This window comes from Mobula birostris, chromosome 9 (genome assembly GCF_030028105.1).
Source record: "Mobula birostris isolate sMobBir1 chromosome 9, sMobBir1.hap1, whole genome shotgun sequence".
NCBI classification, from domain to species: domain Eukaryota; kingdom Metazoa; phylum Chordata; class Chondrichthyes; order Myliobatiformes; family Myliobatidae; genus Mobula; species Mobula birostris.
The window spans coordinates 100927577-100954950 of record NC_092378.1 but is presented as its reverse complement, the minus strand read 5'-3'; the positions used below and the strand labels follow the sequence as shown (position 1 = coordinate 100954950).

At 44.7% G+C, this 27374-nt stretch overlaps 1 protein-coding gene across 3 annotated transcripts in view; it reads left to right on the top strand.

The window, feature by feature from the left end:
• The first annotated feature begins 7084 nt into the window (after positions 1-7084).
• Positions 7085-27374, top strand: part of LOC140202909 (epithelial sodium channel subunit beta-like) — a 56339-nt gene continuing 36049 nt past the window's right edge. For 2 of the 3 annotated variants that reach the window (XM_072268477.1, XM_072268475.1), the window contains exons 1-8: positions 7085-7383; positions 8702-8827; positions 14715-15029; positions 15913-16186; positions 21256-21446; positions 22056-22159; positions 25471-25634; positions 26546-26644. In XM_072268477.1, the coding sequence (XP_072124578.1) occupies positions 14719-15029; positions 15913-16186; positions 21256-21446; positions 22056-22159; positions 25471-25634; positions 26546-26644 (1143 nt within the window). In that variant the 5' untranslated portion in view covers positions 7085-7383; positions 8702-8827; positions 14715-14718. The remainder of the gene's footprint in view (positions 7384-8701; positions 8828-14714; positions 15030-15912; positions 16187-21255; positions 21447-22055; positions 22160-25470; positions 25635-26545; positions 26645-27374) is intronic. The other variant, XM_072268476.1, reaches the window with a different exon arrangement.

Here is a 27374-nt window from a genome sequence, read left to right as displayed (position 1 = left end):
GTTTCCAGCATTTTCTATTTTTATTTCATTTTAGGACCTCATAGCTCCAGACACCTGGATTTGATCTGGAACTCTGAGTATGCACATGCTCTTTGCAACACCGTGGCTTTCCCTGCATCCTCTGGTTCTGCCTACATCCCAAAGAAAAGATAGCAAGTTAGTTGTCCACTGAATTACCCCTAAGTCATAAATCCCGAAATAGTTGATGCAAGTGGGAAGCGAATAAAAATGGGTTAGGATAAGATTAGTATGAAGAAGTGCTTGATGTTTGACACAGACCCAGTGCACCAAAGGGTCTATTTCCATGCCTTATGACCTTAGGATACTCTAAGTTTGTCCCAGTGTTTCTCTCTGCATCTGAACATGAGCAACAGTCCCTTAGGCTGAGTCAGAGGATACCACAGTGTCCACGAATCTGCAGCCAAGTGAGCACCAGCCTCCTTTGTATGGAAATTGGCAAGGAAGGAAAGAATGGGAGAAAGAGAAGTAAAATTTAAAAAGAGCCTCAAAATAGGGAGGGTAATTTTAGTCATTTTTCTGTCTTTGATATTTTGTTAATAATTTTCCCACTGACAGCTATGATCTTATCTTCCCAATAGCTTTGTAGATTGTTCCTGCTTTTAAGTTGAATCCTGAGTATTCTGGAAATAAATACCAGACGTTGGTGTTGACATCCAGAAGAAAGTTAGGAAGTAGGGGTGGACTCTTTGGCACCTCCAACATATTCTGTCAATCCATGGGCTTATATCTAATAGGATATTACACAACTCTTTCTCAATTTGTTTCCCATGGATGCTGTTATTTCAGCCTTCCTCCCACTCCTCCCACTGTTCCCCACCCAACAGAGCCTTCTGTAGACTGTAACAAAGACTTTGCAGCTGGAGGTTCTTGAATGACCTGTGTGCAATATATTATATGTCACTGAAGCATGTAGCCCATCCTCAATAGCTAATTGCATTGTTTTTTGATCCTAACATGCCTACTCTCTCCACCTTTCATTTCACTCTGTCAGAATATCCTTAGATGCCTTTCTCTACAAAAAAAAACATATCTGGGTCCCCTCAAGTGCACCTACAGAATTCACATTAACCAATCTTGTGGCAGAGTTCCATATTCTTCCCATTCTCTGGATAAAATATTTTTGTTGAATTTCCTATTGTATTTGTTAGTAACTCTAGAACCAAGTACTAGCCTTTGTGACAAGTAGAAAAATTGCTACATCATAGCGTATTTATTTCTGTATTTATAGTTGTATTTATTATTACCATGTGTACCGTTTATTCTGTGAGCCTTTCATGAGCAAGGAATTTCATTGCAACCTCACTCTGATGTATATGACAATAAACCAGTCTATTCTAAAATTTTTCAAACCCTTTCTGATATCACATCGCTCCTCTGTCTTTTCTTTCTGAGGTCAAGTGCACCTAGTCAGTTTGATCTTTATTGTTCAGCCACTGTCTTCAGTGTCTCTACCCTTCTTACACCCAACATGACTTGCAATACTATTCAGCAACGGTCCAACCAATATCAATGTGAGTTTGAGCTTCTGCTTTTTACTTTAGAAATGAACATGGAAAATATAAAGAAAAAAACATTGCCTTTTCATGACCTTTAGTTGGTATTACAATTGCTAATGGACTGTAGTATCTCCAGTAACTGTTTTACAAAACGGAATATCTTACTTAATAAAAAATATATACTTTTGGGCAAAAATCGTGCAAAGGTGTCAATTGTAACAGATGACTTTGATTCCTGTTCAAAGGCAGAAGAAGCCCTTCTTAAGATTTGTAAAGCTGTGGATAGATTTTTTTTAAAAGAATAATAAAATCTTACTCTATATATTTACACACTTTATAACTCACTGTTCCTCTACCACATTGGGCACTTTATTTCCAAGAAATTGTAACCTTCTTTTTCTTCCTGCAAGCATGTATCAATAAACATATCTATAATGGTCTATTGCCTATTACAGAGCCATTTTATAGCCTCCCCCTTACCCTACCTCTGCCCAAATTGGTCTCATTGTCAATTTAGTAATGTCCAAGACTGCACCTAAATTGATTATGCAGATTTAAGTACAGTGGTTCCTCCATTTGGTATGACTAATAGACCATTCAGTTTGTGACTTTCTCCGATGTCACACAAGTCCCATTTGCAGCAACTTTTCAAAGGTGATTTGGAAGGCCAAATATATCACATCCAGTATATTAACTTTTATCTATTCCTCTTGGAATATACAGTATAATAAGGATGGTTACTCATTAATTCCCCTTTTGGTTTCTGTGTTGACTATACCAATTTGCACTTTCTGATTTGTTTTCCATTACGCCATTGGCTAAGGATGCCATTATATTCCTGCTGCCAATATTAAGCTGTTTGGTTTATAATTGTTCTTTCTCTCTTTTCAAATATAGAAATCACATTAAGTAAAAAACAAATCAAACCCCTTTAATTAATTGCAAATGATATTTTAATGTGCATAATGTTGTCTTGTCATCACTCCCCAACTTTGTTATACTGCCCACGGATTCATTCCATTCATCCAGACTTGTTCACTGGAGGCTGAACAGTTCATCTGTTGCTTCTTCTTTTTATATCCTAAGCGCACCTGCAAGATGTTGGTCTTAAAACCATTTCTTAAGAACATAACGAGAAGCAGGATCAGGCCATTCAACCTCTCGCGTCTGCTCCACCACTCAATAAGATCATGGCTGATGTTTGAAGTTCTGACCCTTTATTTTGGGACTGTGACTCCTGGATGGCACATTGGCTCACACTGTTGTCTCACAGCTCCCATAAGCCTGAGTTTGATCCTGACTTTGTAGAGTTTGCATGTCCTCCTTGTGCCTGCACGAGGAATTCTGCAGATGCTGGAAATTCAAGCAACACACATCAAAGTTGCTGGTGAACGCAGCAGTCGAGGCAGCATCTCTAGGAAGAGGTACAGTTGATATTTCAGGCCGAGACCCTTCTTCAGGACTAACTGAAAGAAGAGCTAGTAAGCTCTTACTAGCTCTTCTTTCAGTTAGTCCTGATGAAGGGTCTCAGCCCGAAACGTCGACTGTACCTCTTCCTAGAGATGCTCCTTGTGCCTGTGTGAGTTGAGTTCCCACTCTGGTTTCTTACATCATAATGAAGGTTAATCACTGATGTAAAAATTATCCTGAATGGAAACATCTTCCCTGGATCCATGAAATCGCAGTAGAATCTTATATTTCAGTGGTAAAAGTTTACATTTCTTCAAGTCTCTAGGGACCAATATCCCTAATTCCCCATCTCAGGAGTTAGTCTGCCGATCCTACTTATTCTATTGCTAGTAGATCCTTCTATGGATAAGGAGACCAGACCAAAGGAGGTATTCCAGCGCCAATAAGGTGTCTTTAGTTTCATTCTCAAGTCCTTTAGCAATTATGGCAATATGTCATTTGTATTTCAACTCGCTTGCTGCAGTGATTCGAATACAAGAACATCCAGCTCACCACCACCCCCCATACACCAAAACTTTTCATGCTCTTGCCATTTGTAGTGGTATGAATGAGGACTTCAAGCTGGGGACCTGGCCTCATCCTACAATATTAAATCCCTGGTAAAGATCAAGACAGAATATTCATTTATTTGATGCTTCACTATAATTTCTTGTGATTTTAACCTTGTTGCCTGTGCATCATTTAATTTCTGATATTTATTTTCTCAGTAGGATCCATTTTACTTTAACGTTCCTGTTAATTTAATCTCATAGTTTCCTCCTTTTTTTAAATATTATTGTTTCCTGTCATGGTCCGGTCCGTGAAGTCTGGATTCTGGTTCACAGTCCAGTCCATCGATCCTTGTTCCAGGTTTTCCTGTTTTCTCCCTTGTTCTGTTGGGTGCCTTAATTGAGGCACCTGATTCTCATTTTGGTCAGGCACATAAATACCTCTGCAAACCAGGTGTTGTTTTGTGGACTGTTCCCTTCCCTTCTGCTTCCTTCTGAACCTCCACCTGCAACCTCGTCAAGTTCAACCGCTGGAGTGAGACTGGAGCCTTGCCACGCCAAGAGAAGGAAGTATCTATCGTTGAGTTTGGAACTGTCTCTTTGTGCCCCCATGTTTAGTAACCGTGTTCTGTATACGAGTCCCAGCCCTACGTCCTGTGCTTCCCAAGGAGGTGTCCTGACTCTGTGTTCCGTGTTCCTGTGCTCAAGTCCAAGGCTCTGTGTTCCTGTGTTCCAAGACCAAGTCCCGGCACCATGTTCCAGCCCTGTCCAAGTCTGAGCTTCATGGCCTCACCCAGTCCAGGAGTACCTTGCCCAGCCCAGTGCTGGAGATTCCTCGTCCTGTGCTGGATCATCCCACCCAAATCCTTGGCAGTTTACCTCAGTAGTCATCCCGGCCCTGAGTCCAAGAAAGGGCTCCGGCCCTGCGCTCCACGGATGAGTCCCGGCTCAGTACCTAAGAGCCTAACCAAGCGGAGTCCAAGAGCCAAGCTGAATCTAGTTCAAGAGTCATGTCCTGTGCTGGAGATTCCTCGCCCAACCCGATGCTGGAGATCCCTCGTCCTGTCCAGGAGTCTCTCATCCTGTCCAAACCACATCCAAAAACCTCGTCCTGTCCAAGTCAAGGCTTTGTGTTCTCGTCCTGTCCGTGTGCCTCATCCTGTGCAGGAGTTCCACGTCCAGTCCTGTAGCCACGTCCTGTCCTTGCCAAGATCCTAGTCCCGAGTCCTAGCCTAGGCCCAGGTTCCAGTTCCAATTCCCATCCAAGACCCAGGTTCCAGGTCCTTGTCCAGACTCTGGTTCTGGAGTTCTGAGTTCCTGGTCCAGGCTCCTTTTTCCTACTTCCACGTCTGGGTCCCATGCTTCTAGCCCAGGCCCTGAATCCTAGTCTCGTCCAGGGCCTGTGTCAATGTCCAGTGTCATTTCTTCCTGACTCACCTTGCTATCTCGATAATCCTGATCCTGTTCCTTGTGTCTGTGTCTTGCTTTAGGGTACACTCCCAATGCCCCCCCTTATGACACTTCCTTACTTGCAGCCCATTACACTGTTGGCACTTAGAGCACCAATGAATCAGAATCAGGTTTAATATCACCGGAATATGTCGTGAAATTTGTCAACTTAGCGGCAGCAGTACAATGTAATTCATGATAATACTGAGAAAATAAATAACTAAATCAATTACAATAAGTAATTTAATATGTATATCAAATAGTTAAATTTAAAGTAGAGTAAAATCGGAAATACAGGTAATATAAAAAAAAAAAGTGAGGTAATGTTCATGTGTTCAATGTCCATTTAGGAATCGGATGGCAGAGGGGAAGAAGCTGTTCCTGAATCGTAGAGTGTGTACCTTCAGGCTTCTGTACCTCTTTCCTAATGGTAACAGTGAGAAGAGGGCATGTCCCGTGTGATGGAAGTCCTTAATAATGGACACAGCCTTTCTGAGGCACCACTATCTGAAGATGTCTTGGATACTATGGAGGCTAGTACCCAAGACAGAGCTGACTAATTTTACAACTTTCTTTAGCTTCTTTCGATGTTGTGCAGTAACCACATGCCCTCAGACCAGACAGTGTTGCAGCCTGTCAGAATGCTCCCCATGGTACATCTGTAGATGTTTCTGAGTGTTTTAGGTGAGAAACCAAATCTCCTTCTTTATAGCTGCATCAATATGTTGGGACCAATTAGACCTCCAGAGAATTTGACTTCCAGAAATTTGAAGCTGCTCACTCTCTCCACTTCTGATCCCTCTATAAGGATTGGTTCATGTTCCCTTGACTTACCCTTCCTGAAGTCCACAAACGGCATTTTGGTCTTACTGATGGTGAGTGCCAGGTTGTTGCTGCGACACCACTCCACTGGTTGGCATATCTCACTCCTGTACGCCCTCTCGTCACCACCTGAGATACTACCAACAATGGTTATATGATCAGCAGATTTATAGATGGTATTTGAGCAATGTCTAGCCACACAGTCATTTGTGTAGAGAGAGTGAAGCAGCAGGCTAAGCACACATCCCTGAGTTGTGCCAGTGTTGATCGTCAGAGAGGAGAAGATATTATCACCATTCTGCACAGATTGTGGTCTTCCAGTTAGGAAGTTAAGGATCCAATTGCAGAGGCCCAGGTTCTGTAGCTTGTCGATCAGGACAGTGCCATGATGGTATTAAGTGCTATAGTCAATGAACAGTATCCTGACATGGGTGTTTGTGTTGTCCGGGTGATCAAAGGCCATGCAAAGAGCCATTAAGATTGTGTCTGCTGTAGATCTATTGTGGCAATAGGCAAATTGCAGCAAGTTCAGGTCCTTGCTGAGGCAGGAGTTGATTCTAGCCATGACCAACCTCTGAAAGCATTTCATCACTGTAGATGTGAGTGCTACAGGATGACAGTCAATAAGGCAGTTCACATTACTCTTCCCAGGCACTGAAATAATTGTCCTTTTGATTGTGCATATGTGCCTGAGTCTGTGTGTGCAATTATATATTTATACTGATATATATATATATATATATATATATATATATACACACACACATACATCAGTGTATGTGTATTAAAGTATAATTGAATGACTATAGTGCATGTGAATGTGAGTGTGCATTTCAGACAGTATATATGTGTAAGTTCTTGAGAAGGGGTATATATGTACTTTTATCTGTATGTCTGTAAGTATGACTTTTGTATAGCCTGGCGTCTCTGCAATGTGGTTGTATCAGTGTATTTGAGTTCTGTACGTTATTGTGAATTTGTATGTGTATTTAAGTGCATGTCTATGTTAGAGTGCACGGTAACGTGAAAATGAGTGTGAGCGAATGCATGTGCACGTGTGTGTGGTGTTTCTGGTATTATTTCGTGTTTGTGTGTGTGCGTTTTTATTGTTTAAACTTTAGTGAATTTAGTGGATTTGTGTGTGTGTGTGTGTGTGTGTGTGTGTGTATGTATGTGTGTGTGTGTGCGCGCGCGCGCACGTACGTGTGGGTGGGGTGGTGTGTGTGTGTGTTTGTATGCGTGTGTGTGTGTGTGTGTGTCTGAGCGCGCACGTATGTGTGGGTGGGATGGTGGGTGGGTGTGTGTGTGTCTGATTACGTGCGCCTTTGCGTTGGCCTGTAGCAGCGTTACTCTGTGATCTGGCCGACTTGCTAACCAGGTCAAGCTGATGCGCGGGGCTTGATAGCAATTGTTCAGGTTTGAGCCGGCGCAGGTTCTTTTCCCTCCGTACGGACCGAAACAGAACTAAGCAGGTGAAGCTGATTCCTTCTCTTTCCCCGACTTCTACATATCCCTCTTTTATTTTGTCTTATCCCGTTTTTCTGCCCTTTTCACCCTCCTCCTCTTGGCCTTTCTTCTAACTGCGAGTTCCGCCGCTTCAAAACTTCCGAGGATCTGCAGGTGCGCGGACTTAAAAGGTGAGGATATGAGTTGTTATTTATAGATTATATCGTAGATTCGTGGCGCAGGGGTTTAATATTATTTACGGGAGATAAAACAAAGTTTTTCCAACTGCTATCGTACAGAATTTTCAACTTAATCTCTACAGAAACCCATGATTAATATTAAAGTTTATTTTAATCTATATCCATAAGAGAAGTTCCAACTGCCTTTACAACCCTTCGTCAATGTGTGCACAATGTTTGAAAAATAATGACAATAATTTTATTTATTTAGCACCTGTCATAAAGGTGTAGGGTCGAGGTGCTTTACATAGATTGTAAAGATAAATCAATATAGTCATAAAATACGAGACACAATTAAAAAATCATAAGACAAACGTAAAGAATAAAATGTAATCGAATATACTAAATTATATCAATGTAATCAACATCAGCGGACATTAAGTAATTCTATAAGTAGGTCAAATTAAAAAAACGGTTTTTTTAAAGAAATGTTTTGAAACGTTCCACAGTACTAGCCTGGCATACCTCAGTCGGTAGAGTATTCCAGATCTTTGGTGCAGAAGAGCAAAAGGGCGCATCGCCAGTTCTTATATGTTTGGCTCTAGAAACACGAAGCAAATCAGTGTTCGCGGATCTAAGATTACTATTAGGGATGTAAGGGATTGACGCTCCAAAATATACAGAGGAGCTAGATTACTCTGAGCGTTTTATAAATGTATTTTAAAATTGATCCTAAAGGACACCGGCTGACAGATGCCAAAACTGGTAAAATGTGCTCAGATTTATCTTTTTTTGGTTAAGATTTTTTGCAGCTGTATTTTGAACAAACTGCAGCCCATTTATGATTAGTGTATGTTTTGTTTCTAAAACTTAGCACATAGAGCTTCCATGATATATTAGCTATTGCATTAAACGTTGCCCACGAATTGTATACGGCACGATGTAAATATTTTGATTTTGTCATACGGGTGTGGGTGAGAGATCGCATCCGTTTCTCGGTCGCAGATCCTGGAGAATATCCAGCAATGGATATTTCTCTGACCGGGGCGGGTGTGAGCCCGACTGGCTTTCTATTGTGCGTCGTTGAGATTATCAGCCACCCAAAAAAAATTCCCTCCCTTTGAAAAAGTGCCTTACAACTTGTAGTAAGACTAACGGCATCGGAGAAGTTAAGAAATTGAACTCAGCCCAACTCCATCCCATAAACACAATAAAACTCGTGCGGCAAAATCCTGCAATAAAGGGCAGCTGGATTTCCCCAGAAGGTTACTATCCTGCTCGGAAGCAAGGCCAGCCACCCTAACCATTGATCCTGTGTTTCTTTCCACAGACTGCTGAGTAGTTCCAGGCGGGTCCGATTTTATTCGAGACAGAACAAACTGGCTGTTCCGTTATCACTTGCCAAACCACTGGAGTCTAAACAAATCTCCCAACCCAGTTGACATCAGTGCTGGAGGTAACTAAAGCTGACTGTAAGTTCTATATGGATGCCACAGCCCAGCAATGGGAAAGCGTAGTGATGAGAGACGGCAAGGGCAGCAAAGCGGCATCATCGGTAGAGTCACTCCCGAACAGTGCCGGAGATGGGTTCGGATCCCAGCTTCTGGTGTTGTCTGTATGGACATTGCAAATTATCCTTGGAACCACGTTTTTACCCATATCCGAAAGAAATGTGTGTTTGGTAGGTTTATTGGTCACTATAAATTCCTTATTAGTGTGTTAATGAAAGGTAGAATTAATGGGAATATGAAGAGACTATAGTGCCAATAGATGGCTAGCAAGGACTTGGTGAGCCAAAGTTTCTTTTTCCATACCATATATATCCACAGGGTGAACGTCCACAGGACATTTACTCTGTGAGGGAAAAGTCAATTTTAAGTTCTGGCTGAGAAAGGCACAGACTTGAGGTTTATTTAGGGTTTGAGCATAGAACCCTAGAAATACATGGCACAGTGGGAGATCACTCAGCCCATGGGGGTCAAAGAAAACAAGAAATCTGGTTTGATCTTTCTTTCAGTTCATACTGAACACACCTTTATTTATTTATTGAGATACAGTAAGGAATATGCCCTTCCTGTCCTTGGAGCCACGCCACCTAGCAATGCCCTGAATTCAGTCGCAGCCTAATCACAAGACAATTAACTTACCAAGTAAGGTGTGTCTTTGGACTGTGGGAGGAAACTGGGCACCCAGACGACACCCACGCAGTTACGGGGAGAACGTGCAGACATTGGCAGGAATTCAACCCAGGCTGCTGGTGCCATAGCCGTTGTGCTAACCACTACACTACCGTGCCACCTACTTCATGCATCCTACACATGATGAGGGTTTCTGCTGCTATGGCTCTCTCAGGCAGTAATCTTCACTAGCTGCTCTATTTCTCCTAATGAAAACATCTTTCCTGATCTTCCCACTAGTGCTTCTTCATTTACCTGGGACCTTGGACCCCTGGTCCCAGAGCTCTTAGACGAAAGCAATAGTTCTTTATTAATTTAAGTGATGCTGGCAAGATCAAAATTTATTGCCCATCCTGACTGTCCTTGATAAGGTGATGGTCAGCCTCCTTTCAAATGAGACAACCCCCTTACTGCCATTCAGAATCAGAATCGGGTTTAATATCACCAACATATGTCATGAAATTTGTTGACTTTGAGGCAGCATTTTTTTTTCTTTTCTCTCTCTCTCTCTCTCTCTCTATCTCTATATCTCTATCTCTATCTCTATCCCATAGGATGATGATGGTTTCTTTCAGTCAGTTATCGGGGTGGTACCCCACTCCTCAGAAAGGAACAGCATGTGCGTGAATGGGTTTTAGGTGAGTAGGGGATTGCACAGGTCCAGACCCACCCTCCCGACATCCCCTCCCGGATCCAGCAGCATGGTGGGATCCAAGATGGCTGGGGGAAGTTCTCTTGCAGTGAATGGCCAGACCAAGCTTCGATGCAAGGGATGCCCTTTATGCGCTTTATGGCACCTGTTTGCTAGATGGCCATTGACCCTACGAGAGGGCAAGCCTGGTGGGGGAGCCAGTTTAGTAGCGACCACCCGACCATGCGACAGGTAGTACTGGGTTACATGGTACCAGTAGCACTCAGACCAGTGACCTGACCAGTCAGCAGTACAATGCAATACATAATAATAGAGGAAAAAAAACTGTGCATTACAATAAGATATATATTAAATAGTTCAATAAGTCGTTCAAAAATAGGAATTAAGAAAGTAGTGAGGTAGTGTTTATGGGTTCAATGTCTATTCCAAAATCCGATGACTGAGGGAAAGAAGCTTTCCCTGAATCACTGAGTGTGTGCCCTCACATTCCTGTACCTCTTTCCTAATGGCAGCAATGAGAACAAGGCATGTCCTGGGTGATGGAGGTCCTTTTCAAGGCATTGCTCCTTGAAGATGTCCTGGATACTACAGAGGCTGGTGCCCATGATGGAGATGACTGAGTTTACAACTCTCTGCAGCAGGAGTGCCTCCCACCCCACCCCTGCTTTTGGTGTTTTTGGTGACATACCAAATCTCCTCAAACTCCTAATGAAACCTAGCCGCTGTCGTGCCTTTTTTGTAGCTGCATCGATATGTTGGGACCAGTTAGATCCTCAGAGATACTGATACCCAGCAATTTGAAATTGCTCACTCTTTCCACTTCTGATCCCTCTATGAGGACTAGTGTGTGCTCCCTCATATTACTCTTTTTGCAGTCCACACTCAGTTCTTTATGCTTACTGATGTTGCGCAAGATTGTTACCGTAACACCACTTGACTGGCTGATATATCTCACTCCTGTATGCCCTCTTGTCACCGTCTGCAATTCTGCCAACAATGTTTGTATGATTAGCAAATTTATCAAGGGCATTTGAGCTGTGTCTCACCACACAGTCATGGGTATAGAGAGAGTAGAGCACACATCCCTGAGGTGCAGCACTGTTGTCAGCAAAATAGGGATGTTGTTTCTGATTTGCACAGATTGTAGTCAATTGGTTAGGGAGTTGAGGATCCAGTTACAGAAGGAGGTACAGAGGCCCAGGTTCTGGAGCTTTTCAATCAGAACTGTGGGAATGACTGTGTTAAATGCTGAGCTGTAGTCAATAAATAGCATCTCGACGTATTTATATTGTCTAGGTGATCCAAGCCCGTGTGAAGAGCCAACGAGGTTGTGTCCACCGTAGACCTATTTTGGCGCTAGGCAAATTGCAGTGGGTCCAGGTCCTTGCACAACTGTTGAAGAGAGAATTCCAAAATTTAGACCCAGCAATGACAATCAGGATAATGTACAATTTAGACAGGACCCTCCAAGTGCAATGATCTTTACTGGTGGGAGAGGTTGTGGGTTTGGAACAGTATCCAGAAATAGTACATTTTGAGGTAATGTTACAGAATGCCAAATGGAGGTGATTGGCTAAATCTGACTGCCTGCAGGCATGGCTTGCTTCATTTATTAAGGAGCAGCAAATGGAACTGTGCAATTGTGAACAAATATTGCCCCTTCTAACATGATGATGAACAGAGGTTATTAGTGAGGCAGCTGTAGATTGTTGGGCCTAGAACTCTAACCTGTGGAATTCTTGAAGTGATGACCTGGGAATGGGATGAATAACCTCCAACAACTGTAACTCTCTTCCTTTGTGTGAGGTATGGCTACAGCTATCAGAGAGGTTACCCTTTGGACGCCTGACTTCCATTTTACCAGAGGTCCTTGATGCTGCATACAGTCAATATTATACCTTGATGCTAAGGGCATCTAATGTCACCTCAGCACTGTTACACAGCTCTTTGAACCATGGCTGTAATCCGTTCTAGAGCTGAGGGGCCTTGGTGAAACCCAAAATGGGCATCAGTGAGCTGATTATTAATGAGTAGATGGTGCCCGTCAGCTCTGTCAATAACTTTACATCACTTTACCCAAGATCAGAAGCACACTGGTTGGGTGTAACTGGATAGATTGACTTTCTCCAGTATTTTGTGAACTGTGCATAGCTGGCTCATTTTCCGTGTTGTCAGGTAGATGACAAGTGGTCAACTGGTCTCATCACCTTCTCACTTCATACCATTGAATTAAATTTCTTCTCATCTTCCTTCGTGCCAAATAAAATGACTTGCTGTGCCGACCTTTCCCCGTGAATATTATTCTTCAGCCCTGGCAGCAGACTGTGAACACTTTCGCTCATTCTGGTTGTACCCAGCAGCACAAGGAGGGAGGATTGTAGGTTTATAGAGGATATCTGACATATGCTTGTAGAAGTAGGTACAGCGCAAATGAGGCACAAGAGTACTTTGTGATTGATACAGTGGAAGTTGGGTTATGGGAAGCGAGGGACGATGGATTCAAATGAAGATTGGTGTATAATAGGGTGAGGAAGGGCAGTGAGGTTGGTAGGGCGACATGGTAGCATTGTGCTTCGTACAAAGCTTTACAGTACCAAGAATTGGATGATCAGAGATTAATTCCTGCAGCTACTGGAAAGAGATTTTGTGTTCTCCCCATGAGCATGTGGGATTTCTCTGGGTGGTCTGATTTCCTCCAATCTTCCAAAGAAGTACGGGTTAGGAAGTTGTGGGCCTGCTATGTTAGCGCAGGGAGCATGGGAACACTTAGGGGCTGCCCCCGGCTCATCATCAGGCTGTGTTGGGCTTTGGCACAAATAAGGCATTTCACTGTATGTTTCAATGTACATATGGTAAATAAAACTAATCTTTAAAAGCTTTAAAAGGAGAGCAGAGTATTAGTATCTGTTGGGTTTCATATGAATTTGTAGGAAGTAAAACATACAAAGGAAATTATATGTATTCTGGATAAATGGGACACATCAGGACCAGTTCATGTTGGCCCAATTAAGCGGCTGCTCCAATTAGCTGAAGTTAAAGGGTTTAAAAGAGACATACTACCAATTAACTCAGTAATAAATTATGCATTTAAATGAAATACAGAGCAAATTAGAACACTACCAATACCACTACAGTACTCTAAAACTGTATTAGTTCCAAATAGTTAACAATGGAGGGATTAATCCATGTTACGCTGCTGTGTTCTTTTCTTTGACTGTAAATCAACAAAACTAGCACAGACACCTCATGCAGATAATGGACTGTCTTCATTGCCTTCCTGCATAAAGTCAAAATAAAAATCACTATCAAACATCTCTGCTTTTTGAATCGGTGTCCATCAGCCTAAATGGCTAATATAACACAAACACATGCAAATAATGCCATTTTTAAAATGTTTGCTTCCTTGTGTCTAATGGCCACACAAGTGAATTTAACTGCACTAGTTAGAATCTGTTTGTCAACAGTCTCCTGTCCCAATTTAATGGCATAGCATCCCAAATAAATGAAGGGAGTCCCAGTTATTTTCTCGATTAATTTTTGTTCTTCAAGAGTTGTCCCAAATAAGCAGTTGCTCTGATTTACCAATGACTCAAGTACTGGATTCAGCCCAGTACATCATGAGGAAAGCCCTCGAGACAATTGAGCATATCTACATGAAGTACTGTCACAGGAGGGCATCGTCCATTATTAGGGATCCCCGCCAGCCAGGTCATGCTGTCTTCTCACTGCTCCCATCAGGTAGAAGGTACAAGAGCCTCTAGACTCACACAACCAGGTTCAAGAACCATTACTACCTCTCAACCATCAGGATCTTGAGCCAAAGGGGATAACTTAACTCAACTTCACTTATCCCATCATTGAAATGTCCTCACAACCAATGAACTCACTTTCAAGGACTCTTCACCTCCTGTTCTTGCTATTTATTGCTATTTACATTTGATCGGTTTGTTGTCTTCTGCACTCTTGTTGAATGTCTCAGTTGGGTGGTCTTTCATTGATCCTGTTGTAGTTACTATTGTATAGATTTGATGACAATGCCCACAAGAAAATGAATCTCAGGGTGGTATATGGTGACATACTGTATAGATACTTTGATAATAAAATTTACTTTGAACTTCCAAACAGAATTGATAATTCAAACAGCATTCTGGAGAATGGGGGCAAAATGACAGGGCATTGAGAGAGGATTAGGGGAGTAAAATTTGTACTGATACTGCTAGGCAGCTGGTGATTGGGAATGACTTAGCGTCGGTACGTTGTGTGAGGTAAGTGTTGAATGGGATTAGTTTGGAATTGATACTAGTCTATCAGGAATAAAGAGGAGCAGTGGGATTCAATTATGAGTAGTAGTTTGTATTAAATGCTGAAACCTCTGAAACCATGGCTAACTCGGAAGAAGGAATGTTAAAGGTACAAGTGCAAGAGACATAAGTTTCCTGACGAAGATTACAATGTTTTGGTAGACTTGCTGTAGTTATTATAGGCACAAGATGACAGTTTCCTATTGTACTCAGCAGAATGAAAGTATGGCAATTCTTCAACCGCGCCCTGCACCGGCTGCAGAAAGGGCCGGGCTACACTTACACTGAACTCCTGGTCTGGTACTGCGAGAACACCAACACGCACGGACCGAAACGAATTGTGACTGAGGGGCCCAAGAAGCGGGCTGTGTGGTTCGTGCTCACTCTAGCCTTCACAGGTCTTGTCTGTTGGCAATGGGGAATCCTTATCCGGAGCTACCTTGCCTGGGAGGTCAAAGTGAACCTACGGACTGGCTTCAAGGCAATGGATTTCCCTGCTGTCACAGTCTGCAACTCCAACCCTTTCAGGTAATGCTGTGCTGTAGGAATATTCCGTCCAAAGGCACCCCCCCCCCCCCCCCCAGTGATTGACAATGTAGGGAAATGGGCAAATTCAGGAAACACTTTTCCACACATGGCTGTAAATCCATGATAAAATTCTGTGGATGTAAAGTTGTCCAGGGAGGGGGAACGCAGAGTTGTCAGGACAGAGATTGATCACTATTTGTTGCTCAAGCACTGAAGGAGGTCAATTTGCCTGTACTGCCTCGTTTACATTTACTCAGTCCAGTTCCCCTACTCTTCCACCATAGCTCAGCAAACGTCTTCTTTTTAAATATTAATGCAATTTTCTTTTACAACTTACTGACCTTCCACGTAAATGAACTATGCTCATGTCTTTTGCCAATCATTTTAACTCTGTGTTACCTTGTTTGTGACCCTGCCATCCCGACCCCACCACTGTCCACCTCACTCTCTGGCCAATAATAAGTTTTCAGTCCAAACCTTCCGTGCGACTGAACCACATCGGATCGATTACAGGAATGTGGCAGGTACGCATGCGCTTTCCCGTGCGCGTGTTTTCGTCTCAGTGGGCCCCAGTTTGTAGCTCCCACACTGTAAGTTGCACAGCGTGTACAGAGACTAACATGGCTTAGTAAAAACGTTTAATCTTACTGTTCCATCGCCATTCTTGCTCCGTTCATACATAACAGGAATGAGGCGAACAAGTGGTTTTATGGGTCAGCAGGAGATGAAACTGTAGAACAAGGTTTCTGGGCCAAACTCTCTCCTAAATAATAATCTGGAAGGAGTGTGAAAAGGCAGAGCCACTGTTTCTGGAAGAGGGCACAGCAAGCTGTGAGAGGATATGCTGGTATATGATCTTCCACCGGTCTGATATTTGTTGCAGGTACACAAGGTCCAAGCAGCTGTTGAAGCATCTAGATCAATTTACCAAACTTGCGCTGGAGCGTATTTATGTTTACAGCCAGAACGGGACAATTCCTAGTGAGCTGCCAGTGTCAGAGACAAACTGGAGCCAGGTGGCATCGCTGGTCATCATTGAGAAGAATGAGCAAGGAGAGGAGAACGTTCTGCAGGTCCTGGGGTTGGGGCAAAATCAGACCCAATCAGCACCTAGAGACAGGACATGGACAGGGAGCTACAAGGTGACGATGGAACTGGTGAGCAAAGGCATTGCTGTGTGTGTAGGTGTTTGTGTCTTTCTATGTTTGTGGCGTTGTGTGTATGTGTGTGTTTGTGCCTGTGTGTGCGTGAATGTGGGTGCTTATGTTTGAATATCTGTGTTCCTGCCTGCATGTAGATGCATAAGTGTGCATGTATGATTGCTGTGTGCATATGCCCTTTGTACATGGACATGCATGTGTATCTGTGTGCATATGAATTTGTGTACATACTTATGAATGCATGTGTATTCAAAGGTTCATTTATTATCAAAGTATACAACTCTGAAATTCTTCTTCTCCAGATACTATGAAACCAAGAAAGAAAAAAAAGCAGCACAATCATCAACCCCCAAATTCCTCCTCCCTACACAAACAAAACTGGCACATTGACCCCCAAATCCCACTCCCCCACACACAAAAAAATAATTGAGAAAGATTGGTGAAAAACACAGAATACAAAAAAACCATGATGGAAAGAAAAGTCCGCAGTCCCAAGTCCACATCCAAACTGCAGAAGACCTGGGCAACATTCTCCTTTTCTGTAGCAGAGCGATCCCCCAGCAATAAAAAGCCAGTCTCCCCTCTCCGTGCAGAGCGATCCCCCAGCAATAAAAAGCCAGTCTCCCCTCTCCGTGCAGAGCGATCCCCCAGCAATAAAAAGCCAGTCTCCCCTCTCCGTGCAGAGCGATCCCCCAGCAATAAAAAGCCAGTCTCCCCTCTCCGTGCAGAGCGATCCCCCAGCAATAAAAAGCCAGTCTCCCCTCTCCGTGCAGAGCGATCCCCCAGCAATAAAAAGCCAGTCTCCCCTCTCCATGCAGAGTGATCTCACCTGCAATAAAAAGCCAGTCTCCCCTCTCCGTGCAGAGCGATCCCCCAGCAATAAAAAGCCATTCTCCCCTCTCCGTGCAGAGCGATCCCCCAGCAATAAAAAGCCAGTCTCCCCTCTCCATGCAGAGCGATCCCCCAGCAATAAAAAGCCAGTCTCCCCTCTCCGTGCAGAGCGATCCCCCAGCAATAAAAAGCCAGTCTCCCCTCTCCGTGCAGAGCGATCCCCCAGCAATAAAAAGCCAGTCTCCCCTCTCCATGCAGAGCGATCCCCCAGCAATAAAAAGCCATTCTCCCCTCTCCGTGCAGAGCGATCCCCCAGCAATAAAAAGCCAGTCTCCCCTCTCCGTGCAGAGCGATCCCCCAGCAATAAAAAGCCAGTCTCCCCTCTCCATGCAGAGCGATCCCCCAGCAATAAAAAGTCAGTCTCCCCTCTCCGTGCAGAGCGATCCCCCAGCAATAAAAAGCCAGTCTCAACTCTCCGTGCAGAGCGAACCCCCAGCAATAAAAAGCCATTCTCCCCTCTCCGTGCAGAGCGATCCCCCAGCAATAAAAAGCCAGTCTCCCCTCTCCGTGCAGAGCGATTCCCCCAGCAATAAAAAGCCAGTCTCCCCTCTCCGTGCAGAGCGATCCCCCAGCAATAAAAAGCCATTCTCCCCTCTCCGTGCAGAGCGATTCCCCCAGCAATAAAAAGCCATTCTCCCCTCTCCGTGCAGAGCGATCCCCCAGCAATAAAAAGCCAGTCTCCCCTCTCCGTGCAGAGCGATCCCCCAGCAATAAAAAGCCAGTTTCCCCTCTCCGTGCAGAGCGATCCCCCAGCAATAAAAAGCCAGTCTCCCCTCTCCGTGCAGAGCGATCCCCCAGCAATAAAAAGCCAGTCTCCCCTCTCCGTGCAGAGCGATCCCCCAGCAATAAAAAGCCAGTCTCCCCTCTCCGTGCAGAGCGATCCCCCAGCAATAAAAAGCCCTTCTCCCCTCTCCGTGCAGAGCGATCCCCCAGCAATAAAAAGCCAGTCTCCCCTCTCCGTGCAGAGCGATCCCCCAGCAATAAAAAGCCAGTCTCCCCTCTCCGTGCAGAGCGATCCCCCAGCAATAAAAAGCCAGTCTCCCCTCTCCGTGCAGAGCGATCCCCCAGCAATAAAAAGCCAGTCTCCCCTCTCCGTGCAGAGCGATCCCCCAGCAATAAAAAGCCAGTCTCCCCTCTCCGTGCAGAGCGATCCCCCAGCAATAAAAAGCCAGTCTTCCCTCTCCGTGCAGAGCGATCCCCCAGCAATAAAAAACCAGTCTCCACTCTTCGTGCAGAGCGATCCCCCAGCAATAAAAAGCCAGTCTCCCCTCTCCATACAGAGCGATCCCCCAGCAATAAAAAGCCAGTCTCCCCTCTCCATGCAGAGCGATCCCCCAGCAATAAAAAGCCATTCTCCCCTCTCCGTGCAGAGCGATCCCCAGCAATAAAAAGCCAGTCTCCCCTCTCCGTGCAGAGCGATCCCCCAGCAATAAAAAGCCAGTCTCCCCTCTCCGTGCAGAGCGATACCCCAGCAATAAAAAGCCAGTCTCCCCTCTCCGTGCAGAGCGATCCCCCAGCAATAAAAAGCCATTCTCCCCTCTCCATGCAGAGCGATCCCCCAGCAATAAAAAGCCATTCTCCCCTCTCCGTGCAGAGCGATCCCCCAGCAATAAAAAGCCAGTCTCCCCTCTCCGTGCAGAGTGATCCCCCAGCAATAAAAAGCCAGTCTCCCCTCTCCATACAGAGCGATCCCCCAGCAATAAAAAGCCATTCTCCCCTCTCCGTGCAGAGCGATCCCCCAGCAATAAAAAGCCATTCTCCCCTCTCCGTGCAGAGCGATACCCCAGCAATAAAAAGCCAGTCTCCCCTCTCCGTGCAGAGCGATCCCCCAGCAATAAAAAGCCATTCTCCCCTCTCCATGCAGAGCGATCCCCCAGCAATAAAAAGCCATTCTCCCCTCTCCGTGCAGAGCGATCCCCCAGCAATAAAAAGCCATTCTCCCCTCTCCATGCAGAGTGACCTCACCAGCAATAAAAGATAGTCTCCCTTCTTCGTGCAGAGCGATCCCCCAGCAATAAAAAAACCAGTCTCCCCTCTCCATGCAGAGTGATCTCACCAGCAATAAAAGGTAGTCTCCTTTCTCCGTGCAGAGCGTTCCCCAGCAATAAAAAGCCAGTCTCCCCTCTCCATGCAGAGCGATCCCCCAGCAATAAAAAGCCCTTCTCCCCTCTCCGTGCAGAGCGATCCCCCAGCAATAAAAAGCCAGTCTCCCCTCTCCGTGCAGAGCGATCCCACAGCAATAAAAAGCCAGTCTCCCCTCTCCGTGCAGAGCGATCCCCCAGCAATAAAAAGCCAGTCTCCCCTCTCCGTGCAGAGCGATCCGCCAGCAATAAAAAGCCATTCTCAACTCTCCATGCAGAGCGATCCCCCAGCAATAAAAAGCCAGTCTCCCCTCTCCATGCAGAGCGATCCCCCAGCAATAAAAATCCAGTCTCCCCTCTCCGTGCAGAGCGATCCCCCAGCAATAAAAAGCCAGTCTCCCCTCTCCATGCAGAGTGACCTCACCAGCAATAAAAGGTAGTCTCCCTTCTCCGTGCAGAGCAATCCCCCAGCAATAAAAAGGCAGTCCCCCCTCTCCATGCAGAGTGATCTCACCAGCAATAAAAAGCCGGTCTCCCCTCTCTGTGCAGAGCGATCCCCTAGCAATAAAAAGCCATTCTCCCCTCTCCGTGCAGAGCGATCCCCCAGCAATAAAAAGCCAGTCTCCCCTCTCCATGCAGAGCGATCCCCCAGCAATAAAAAGCCAGTCTCCCCTCTCCGTGCAGAGCGATCCCCCAGCAATAAAAAGCCAGTCTCCCCTCTCCATGCAGAGTGATCTCACCTGCAATAAAAAGCCAGTCTCCCCTCTCCATACAGAGCAATCCCCCAGCAATAAAAAGCCATTCTCCCCTCTCCATGCAGAGTGACCTCACCAGCAATAAAAGATAGTCTCCCTTCTTCGTGCAGAGCGATCCCCCAGCAATAAAAAAGCCAGTCTCCCCTCTCCATGCAGAGTGATCTCACCAGCAATAAAAGGTAGTCTCCTTTCTCCGTGCAGAGCGATCCCCAGCAATAAAAAGCCAGTCTCCCCTCTCCATGCAGAGCGATCCCCCAGCAATAAAAAGCCCTTCTCCCCTCTCCGTGCAGAGCGATCCCCCAGCAATAAAAAGCCAGTCTCCCCTCTCCGTGCAGAGCGATCCCACAGCAATAAAAAGCCAGTCTCCCCTCTCCGTGCAGAGCGATCCCCCAGCAATAAAAAGCCAGTCTCCCCTCTCCGTGCAGAGCGATCCGCCAGCAATAAAAAGCCATTCTCCCCTCTCCATGCAGAGCGATCCCCCAGCAATAAAAAGCCAGTCTCCCCTCTCCATGCAGAGCGATCCCCCAGCAATAAAAATCCAGTCTCCCCTCTCCGTGCAGAGCGATCCCCCAGCAATAAAAAGCCAGTCTCCCCTCTCCATGCAGAGTGACCTCACCAGCAATAAAAGGTAGTCTCCCTTCTCCGTGCAGAGCAATCCCCCAGCAATAAAAAGGCAGTCTCCCCTCTCCATGCAGAGTGATCTCACCAGCAATAAAAAGCCGGTCTCCCCTCTCTGTGCAGAGCGATCCCCTAGCAATAAAAAGCCATTCTCCCCTTTCCGTGCAGAGCGATCCCCCAGCAATAAAAAGCCAGTCTCCCCTCTCCATGCAGAGTGATCTCACCAGCAATAAAAGGTAGTCTCCCTTCTCCGTGCAGAGCAATTCCCCAGCAATAAAAAGGCAGTCTCCCCTCTCAGTAGCAGACCGATCTCACCAGTGATAAAAAGGCAGGCAGCCAGCGTTTTAGTCTGCCTCATTGCTTTAATTGGCAAAATGGAGTTGAACATCAGTTGACAGCCTTCTCACCACAAGGTTTCCACACACTGCCTCTGCCTCCTGGAGTCCCCCCCCGGGGACTGCAGAGTGCTGGAACAACCAGATGATCTCCAAACTGTTCCAACAGTTGCAGAATCACATTCAAGACAAAAATCAAACATAAAAGAAGTTAAATATATGGTTTCATGTTCTATCCAGAAGATGTTGACCGAAGGAGCATTGTATGCAGACACTTTCTTGACCGGAAGGTTATTTGTGGTGTTTCAGACAGTATACAGTGCACATTGTACACGGCGGTATACACTGTGTACAGTGAGTAACACTCTGCTTCTCGTTTCTTCTAGTGCAATGAGAATAGGTCGAACTGTATATACAGGAACTTCAGCTCAGTGATGGAGGTGATAAGTGAGTGGTACTATCTGCACTACATGACCATCCTGTCAAACGCATCTCAATCAGAACGGCAAGCGATGGCCGAGCAGGGTGAAGATTTCATTCTTGCTTGTCTTTTTGGTGGGCAGCCTTGTAATCTTGAGTAAGTTATGTGACATTTCCCTCACTCCTCTCCCAGCTGGAACCCGGCATCAGATTGTTAATGGTTTTATGCCCAAGAATATAAGAGATTTGACTATGTTACCAATTGAGGAAAGAAGGGTGACAGCTGAGGGATGTTAGGGATGCTGGTTTTGAACAATTCTACTTATGGGATTCCAATTCCAAAAAGATTTACAAAACCTTTACAACTTACTTCAACAACCCAACCACCCACATAAATATTGCAGTTATAAGGACAGGCCAAAGGTTGGGTATCCAGTAGTCAGTGAGTTACTTCCTCACACCTCAAAGACTTTCCTTCGTCTGTAACCCCAAATCGTGTTGTTGCACTTTCTACTAACCTGAATGAATGCAGCTGAGCAGCGGTCAGGAAGTTGTACATAACCAGAATGAGGCGACTAGCTTGATTGTGGATCCATCTGGCACCTTAAACATTCATGTTCTTGATGGGATGAATGGCCTCACGCCCATTCCTGTTCTTTTATGTTTTTATAGTCTATAAAGAATTAAACACAGTAAGGCTCCAGAACAATATACTATACAGGGGTTAAAAACAGAAACTAAAACAGGTCACTCCATTATTTTTCAGTAACTTCACCCAGTTGATGCATCCGATGTATGGGAACTGTTACATCTTCAACTGGGGATCCAATGGGCAGATCCTGATGTCATCCAACCCGGGAGCAGAGTTCGGTACAATCTGACTTTTGTATTATTTTACTTGCTTCTGTCTGAGATCTTCCCTTCCTTGCAAGAACAGAACAATCCAATCCACTAGTAACAACACCAGGTGCTGTCTGTGGCCAATGTCTGTAAATCCGTAGAATAAACCCAATTCAGAAGCACGTGAACTATGTTTGTGCACACCTCTGTCCTTTTACTTTTTGTTTCTCTATATCTGTTTCCATCTCTCTCTCTCTTTCCATTCTTCTCCTTCTGTTTCCCCCCTTCTGCCATTTTCCACCCCTTGAAATTCCTGCCTCTCTGTCTTTCCCTTTCTCTTTGAACCTGTCCCTGTCATTGTTTTAAATACCATATCAGATTCCACAGCCCATTAGTAGATCCAGAAAAACCCAGCACCCTACCAGATCTGATTCTAACATAGAAACATAGAAAATAGGTGCAGGAGTAGGCCATTTGGCCCTTTGAGCCTGCACCGCCATTTATTATGATCATGGCTGATCATCCAACTCAGAACCCTGTACCAGCCTTCCCTCCATACCCTCAAGGGCCATATCTAACTCCCTCTTAAATATAGCCAATGAACTGGCCTGAACTGTTTCCTGTGGCAGAGAATTCCACAGATTCTCCACTCTGTGTGTGAAGAAGTTTTTCCTAATCTCAGACCTAAAAGGCTTCGCCTTTATCCTGAAACCGTAACCCCTCGTTCTGGACTTCCCCAACATCGGGAACAATCTTCCTGCATCTAGTCTGTCCAATCCCTTTAGAATTTTATACGTTTCAATCAGATCCCCCCTCAATCTTCTAAATTCCAACGAGTACAAGCCTAGTTCATCCAGTCTTTCTTCATATGAAAGTCCTGCCATCCCAGGAATCAATCTGGTGAACCTTCTTTGTACTCCCTCTATGGCAAGGATGTCTTTCCTCAGATTAGGGGACCAAAACTGCACACAATACTCCAGGTGTGGTCCCACCAAGGCCTTGTACAACTGCAGTAGTACCTCCCTGCTCCTGTACTCGAATCCTCTTGCTATAAATGCCAGCATACCATTCGCCTTTTTCATCGCCTGCTGTACCTGCATGCCCACTTTCAATGACTGGTGTATAATGACACCCAGGTCTCGATGCACCTCCCCTTTTCCTAATCGGCCACCATTCAGATAATAATCTGTTTTCCTATTTTTGCCACCAAAGTGGATAACTTCACATTTATCCACATTAAATTGCATCTGCCATGAATTTGCCCACTCACCCAACCTATCCAAGTCACCCTGCATCCTCTTAGCATCCTCCTCACAGCTAACACTGCCGCCCAGCTTCGTGTCATCCGCAAACTTGGAGATGCTGCATTTAATTCCCTCATCCAAGTCATTAATATATATTGTAAACAACTGGGGTCCCAGCACTGAGCCTTGCGGTACCCCACTAGTCACTGCCTGCCATTCTGAAAAGGTCCCATTTATTCCCACTCTTTGCTTCCTGTCTGCTAACCAATTCTCTATCCACATCAATACCTTACCCCCAATACCGTGTGCTTTAAGTTTGCACACTAATCTCCTGTGTGGGACCTTGTCAAAAGCCTTTTGAAAATCCAAATATACCACATCCACTGGTTCTCCCCTATCCACTCTACTAGTATCCTCAAAAAATTCTATGAGATTCGTCAGACATGATTTTCCTTTCACAAATCCATGCTGACTTTGTCCGATGATTTCACCGCTTTCCAAATGTGCTGTTATCACATCTTTGATAACTGACTCCAGCAGTTTCCCCACCACCGACGTTAGGCTAACCGGTCTATAATTCCCCGATTTCTCTCTCCCTCCTTTTTTAAAAAGTGGGGTTACATTAGCCACCCTCCAATCCTCAGGAACTAGTCCAGAATCTAACGAGTTTTGAAAAATTATCACTAATGCATCCACTATTTCTTGGGATACTTCCTTAAGCACTCTGGGATGCAGACCATCTGGCCCTGGGGATTTATCTGCCTTTAATCCCTTCAATTTACCCAACACCACTTCCCTACTAACATGTATTTCTCTCAGTTCCTCCATCTCACTGGACCCTCTGCCCCCTACTATTTCTGGAAGATTATTTATGTCCTCCTTAGTGAAGACAGAACCAAAGTAATTATTCAATTGGTCTGCCATGTCCTTGCTCCCCATAATCAATTCACCTGTTTCTGTCTGTAGGGGACCTATATTTGTCTTTACCAGTCTTTTCCTTTTTACATATCTATAAAAGCTTTTACAGTCAGTTTTTATGTTCCCTGCCAGTTTTCTCTTAATCTTTTTTCCCCTTCCTAATTAAGCCCTTTGTCCTTCTCTGCTGAACTCTGAATTTCTCCCAGTCCTGAGGTGAGCCACTTTTTCTGGCTAATTTGTATGCTTCTTCATTGGAATTGATACTATCCCTAATTTCTCTTGTCAGCCATGGGTGCACTACTTTCCTTGATGTATTCTTTTGCCAAACCTTTTCATTGCCCCCTGAAATGACCTAGAGGCCGCTCAGTTTCGTCACGTGTAGAATAGGCCTTTTAGCCCATCATATCTTTGCAGAATCTTACCAATTTAAACCGCATATCTACTTGCACATGGTTCAAATATTTCCATTCCCTGACTCTGCATGTCCGTGTCTAAATATTGCTGCTGCATCTGTTTCCAACAGCTGCCCTGCCAGTGTGTCCCAGACACCTATTGCTCTCTATGTGAAAAGAAAATTTGACTTGCGAATCTCTTTTAAATTGTTCCCCTCTCTAGTTCAAGTTCAAGTTTAATTGTCATTCATCCATACATGAATACAGCCAAACAAGGTGCAAAACACAGTACCAGCAATCATAGACAGCCTAAGGCGCATACTGCACATATGAGATAGAAGTAAACACACAGTGTCACTATGTGTGTGTGTGTGTATATCATACTAGGGGTGATTGATAAGTTGTAGCCTAAGGTAGAAGGAGTCAATTTTAGAAAACCTTGCATATTTATTTTTCAACATAGTCCCCTCCTACACTTACATACTTAGTCCAGCAGTCATGGAGCATACGGATCTTGGACCTCCAGAAAGTGCCCACAGCAGGGGTGATTGATAAGTTCGTGGCCAAGGTTGAAGGATATGAATTATACAGCTCTCGTTACATGCACATGCAGTTCAACTCTGAGCGATTATGCAGAAAGTTTGAAGTTAATAACTCATTTCCTTCTACCTTAGGCCACAAACTTATCAATCACCCCTGATAAGTTATTAACCTCAAACTTTCTGTATAATTACTCATATATATGTGCCCAAGAGAAAATAAATGATTGCTGTTATTTTTTGTGCAGGGCTGAAGCTGGTATTGGATATCTCGCAGGATGATTACAACCCCTTCCTGTCGTTTGCAGCTGGTGCCAGGCTCATGCTGCATCAGCCCAACACCTACCCGTTCCTCCAGGACCTGGGTCTATATGCCAGGGCTGGGGCAGAAACATCCATTGGAATATTTGTGGTAGGTACATCTCCCGGCAATGGCTGGCTTTTGGGGATTGGGGAGGGGTTTGAGTGAAATGCCACTTGGTTGCCAGGAGCTAGGCTAATACCTGAAACTGAAAGTGGAAAGAAGAGACAACACTTTTCACGGTTCAAAGCCCCTCTGTTCTGATTGGATTCTTGACCCAGTGACCAATGGTCAGCTCACCATTGCCTGAGCCAGTGCCGTATTGGGCTGTGACTTTACGCTTCACTTCATTATTACTCCTTACACCAAGTTCTCCCACCCCCGCCAGCTGCGGGTAAAGGAACCAAAAACTAAAGGGCATAGGTTTAAGCTGAGAGGGGAAAAGTTTAAAAGGGATTTGGGAGGCAACATCTTCATGCAGAGGGTGGAACAAGCATATGTGGAGCAAGCCACTGGAGCTGAGAACAATAACATTTAAAAAAAATACATAGACACGAAAGGTTTAGTAAGATAAAGGCCAAATATAGGCAAATGGGCCAGTGGTTGGCTTGGATGAGTTGGACTTGTACTGAATTACTCGAGGACTTTGTGATGAAGTATGAACACCCTTGCCTTTGGAGACAGGAGCACATATTTCAGGCCAAAGCCTAGGTACATCATTGAGGGGGATTGCACATCATTGAAATCTTCTGCGCATTAGAAATTAACACTGCATTTGTGCAGTTGTTTGGGCCAGCAGTTCACCCTGTTACACTGGCAGGTATTTATCCCTTAAACTAATAGCACAGGTGATGTTGTCATTGTACCATTGCTGCAGGTTTGCTCTTCCTCTTTAAACGGCAGCCATTATAACAGTTACTCCCACCAATGGCCCTACAGTTCTTTGGAGAGTCCGGAGATCATGTAGTGTGTCAGACAACTTCGTTTCTTAACTGCCTTATATGTGTTCCTTCTCTGTGCAGGATGAAATAGTGCGTTTGGGTGGCCTGTACTCTCGCTGCACGTTTGATGGTTCAGATGTCAATGTCAAATCTCTTTTCAAAACTACCTACACCATGCAGGTATGCCAACCCTACAATAAAATAAACTCCATTATTCCTATTTTTTTCCAGTTTAACCCTGAAGGTGCAACCTCACTGAAAGTAACAGGTTTTGTTCTTAAATGGAGTGTTTTTTGAGGAGTAAAACAGGTACTGTTGGGTTTTGGACCATCGGGATTTCATGCAGTTAGAATGGATGGGAAGAGTTAGTTGATGAGGTTTCTGTGCAACAGGAATGAGTGGAGATGGTTTAATTCATTGGCATTAAAGTTCTAATTCAAGTTTGTGTTTATTATCATTAAACAATACACACATGTACAGGTAACAAAACATTGTTCCTCTGTAGCCAAGGTATAAAACACAATACATACAGTCACACACAGCACATATAGTTATGATCCAGTGCATATAGTACAGTCACAGAATAAGATTAGCACAAGTCATTGAATGGCATAGCCTGAAGATTGACTGGTTGACAGGAAGTGCGAGGTGCTTGTTATGTAAGACAGTATAATGTTGCTGGCACTATTATAATAAAAAAAACAGTGGTATAAATATGTGAAACAGCACCAATAAAAGATGACAAGTGACCAGTGCAGGATGAGAAAGTGTCCATGATTTTGTGGGGGCGGTAGGCAGCTAGGCATTTAGACGTATGTGCTGAGTTGCGGCGAGGTTTTAAAAAGTCTAACAGCCTGGGGGAAGAAGCTGTTCCCCAGCCTGGCATTTCTGGTTTTTGTGCTGCGGCAAC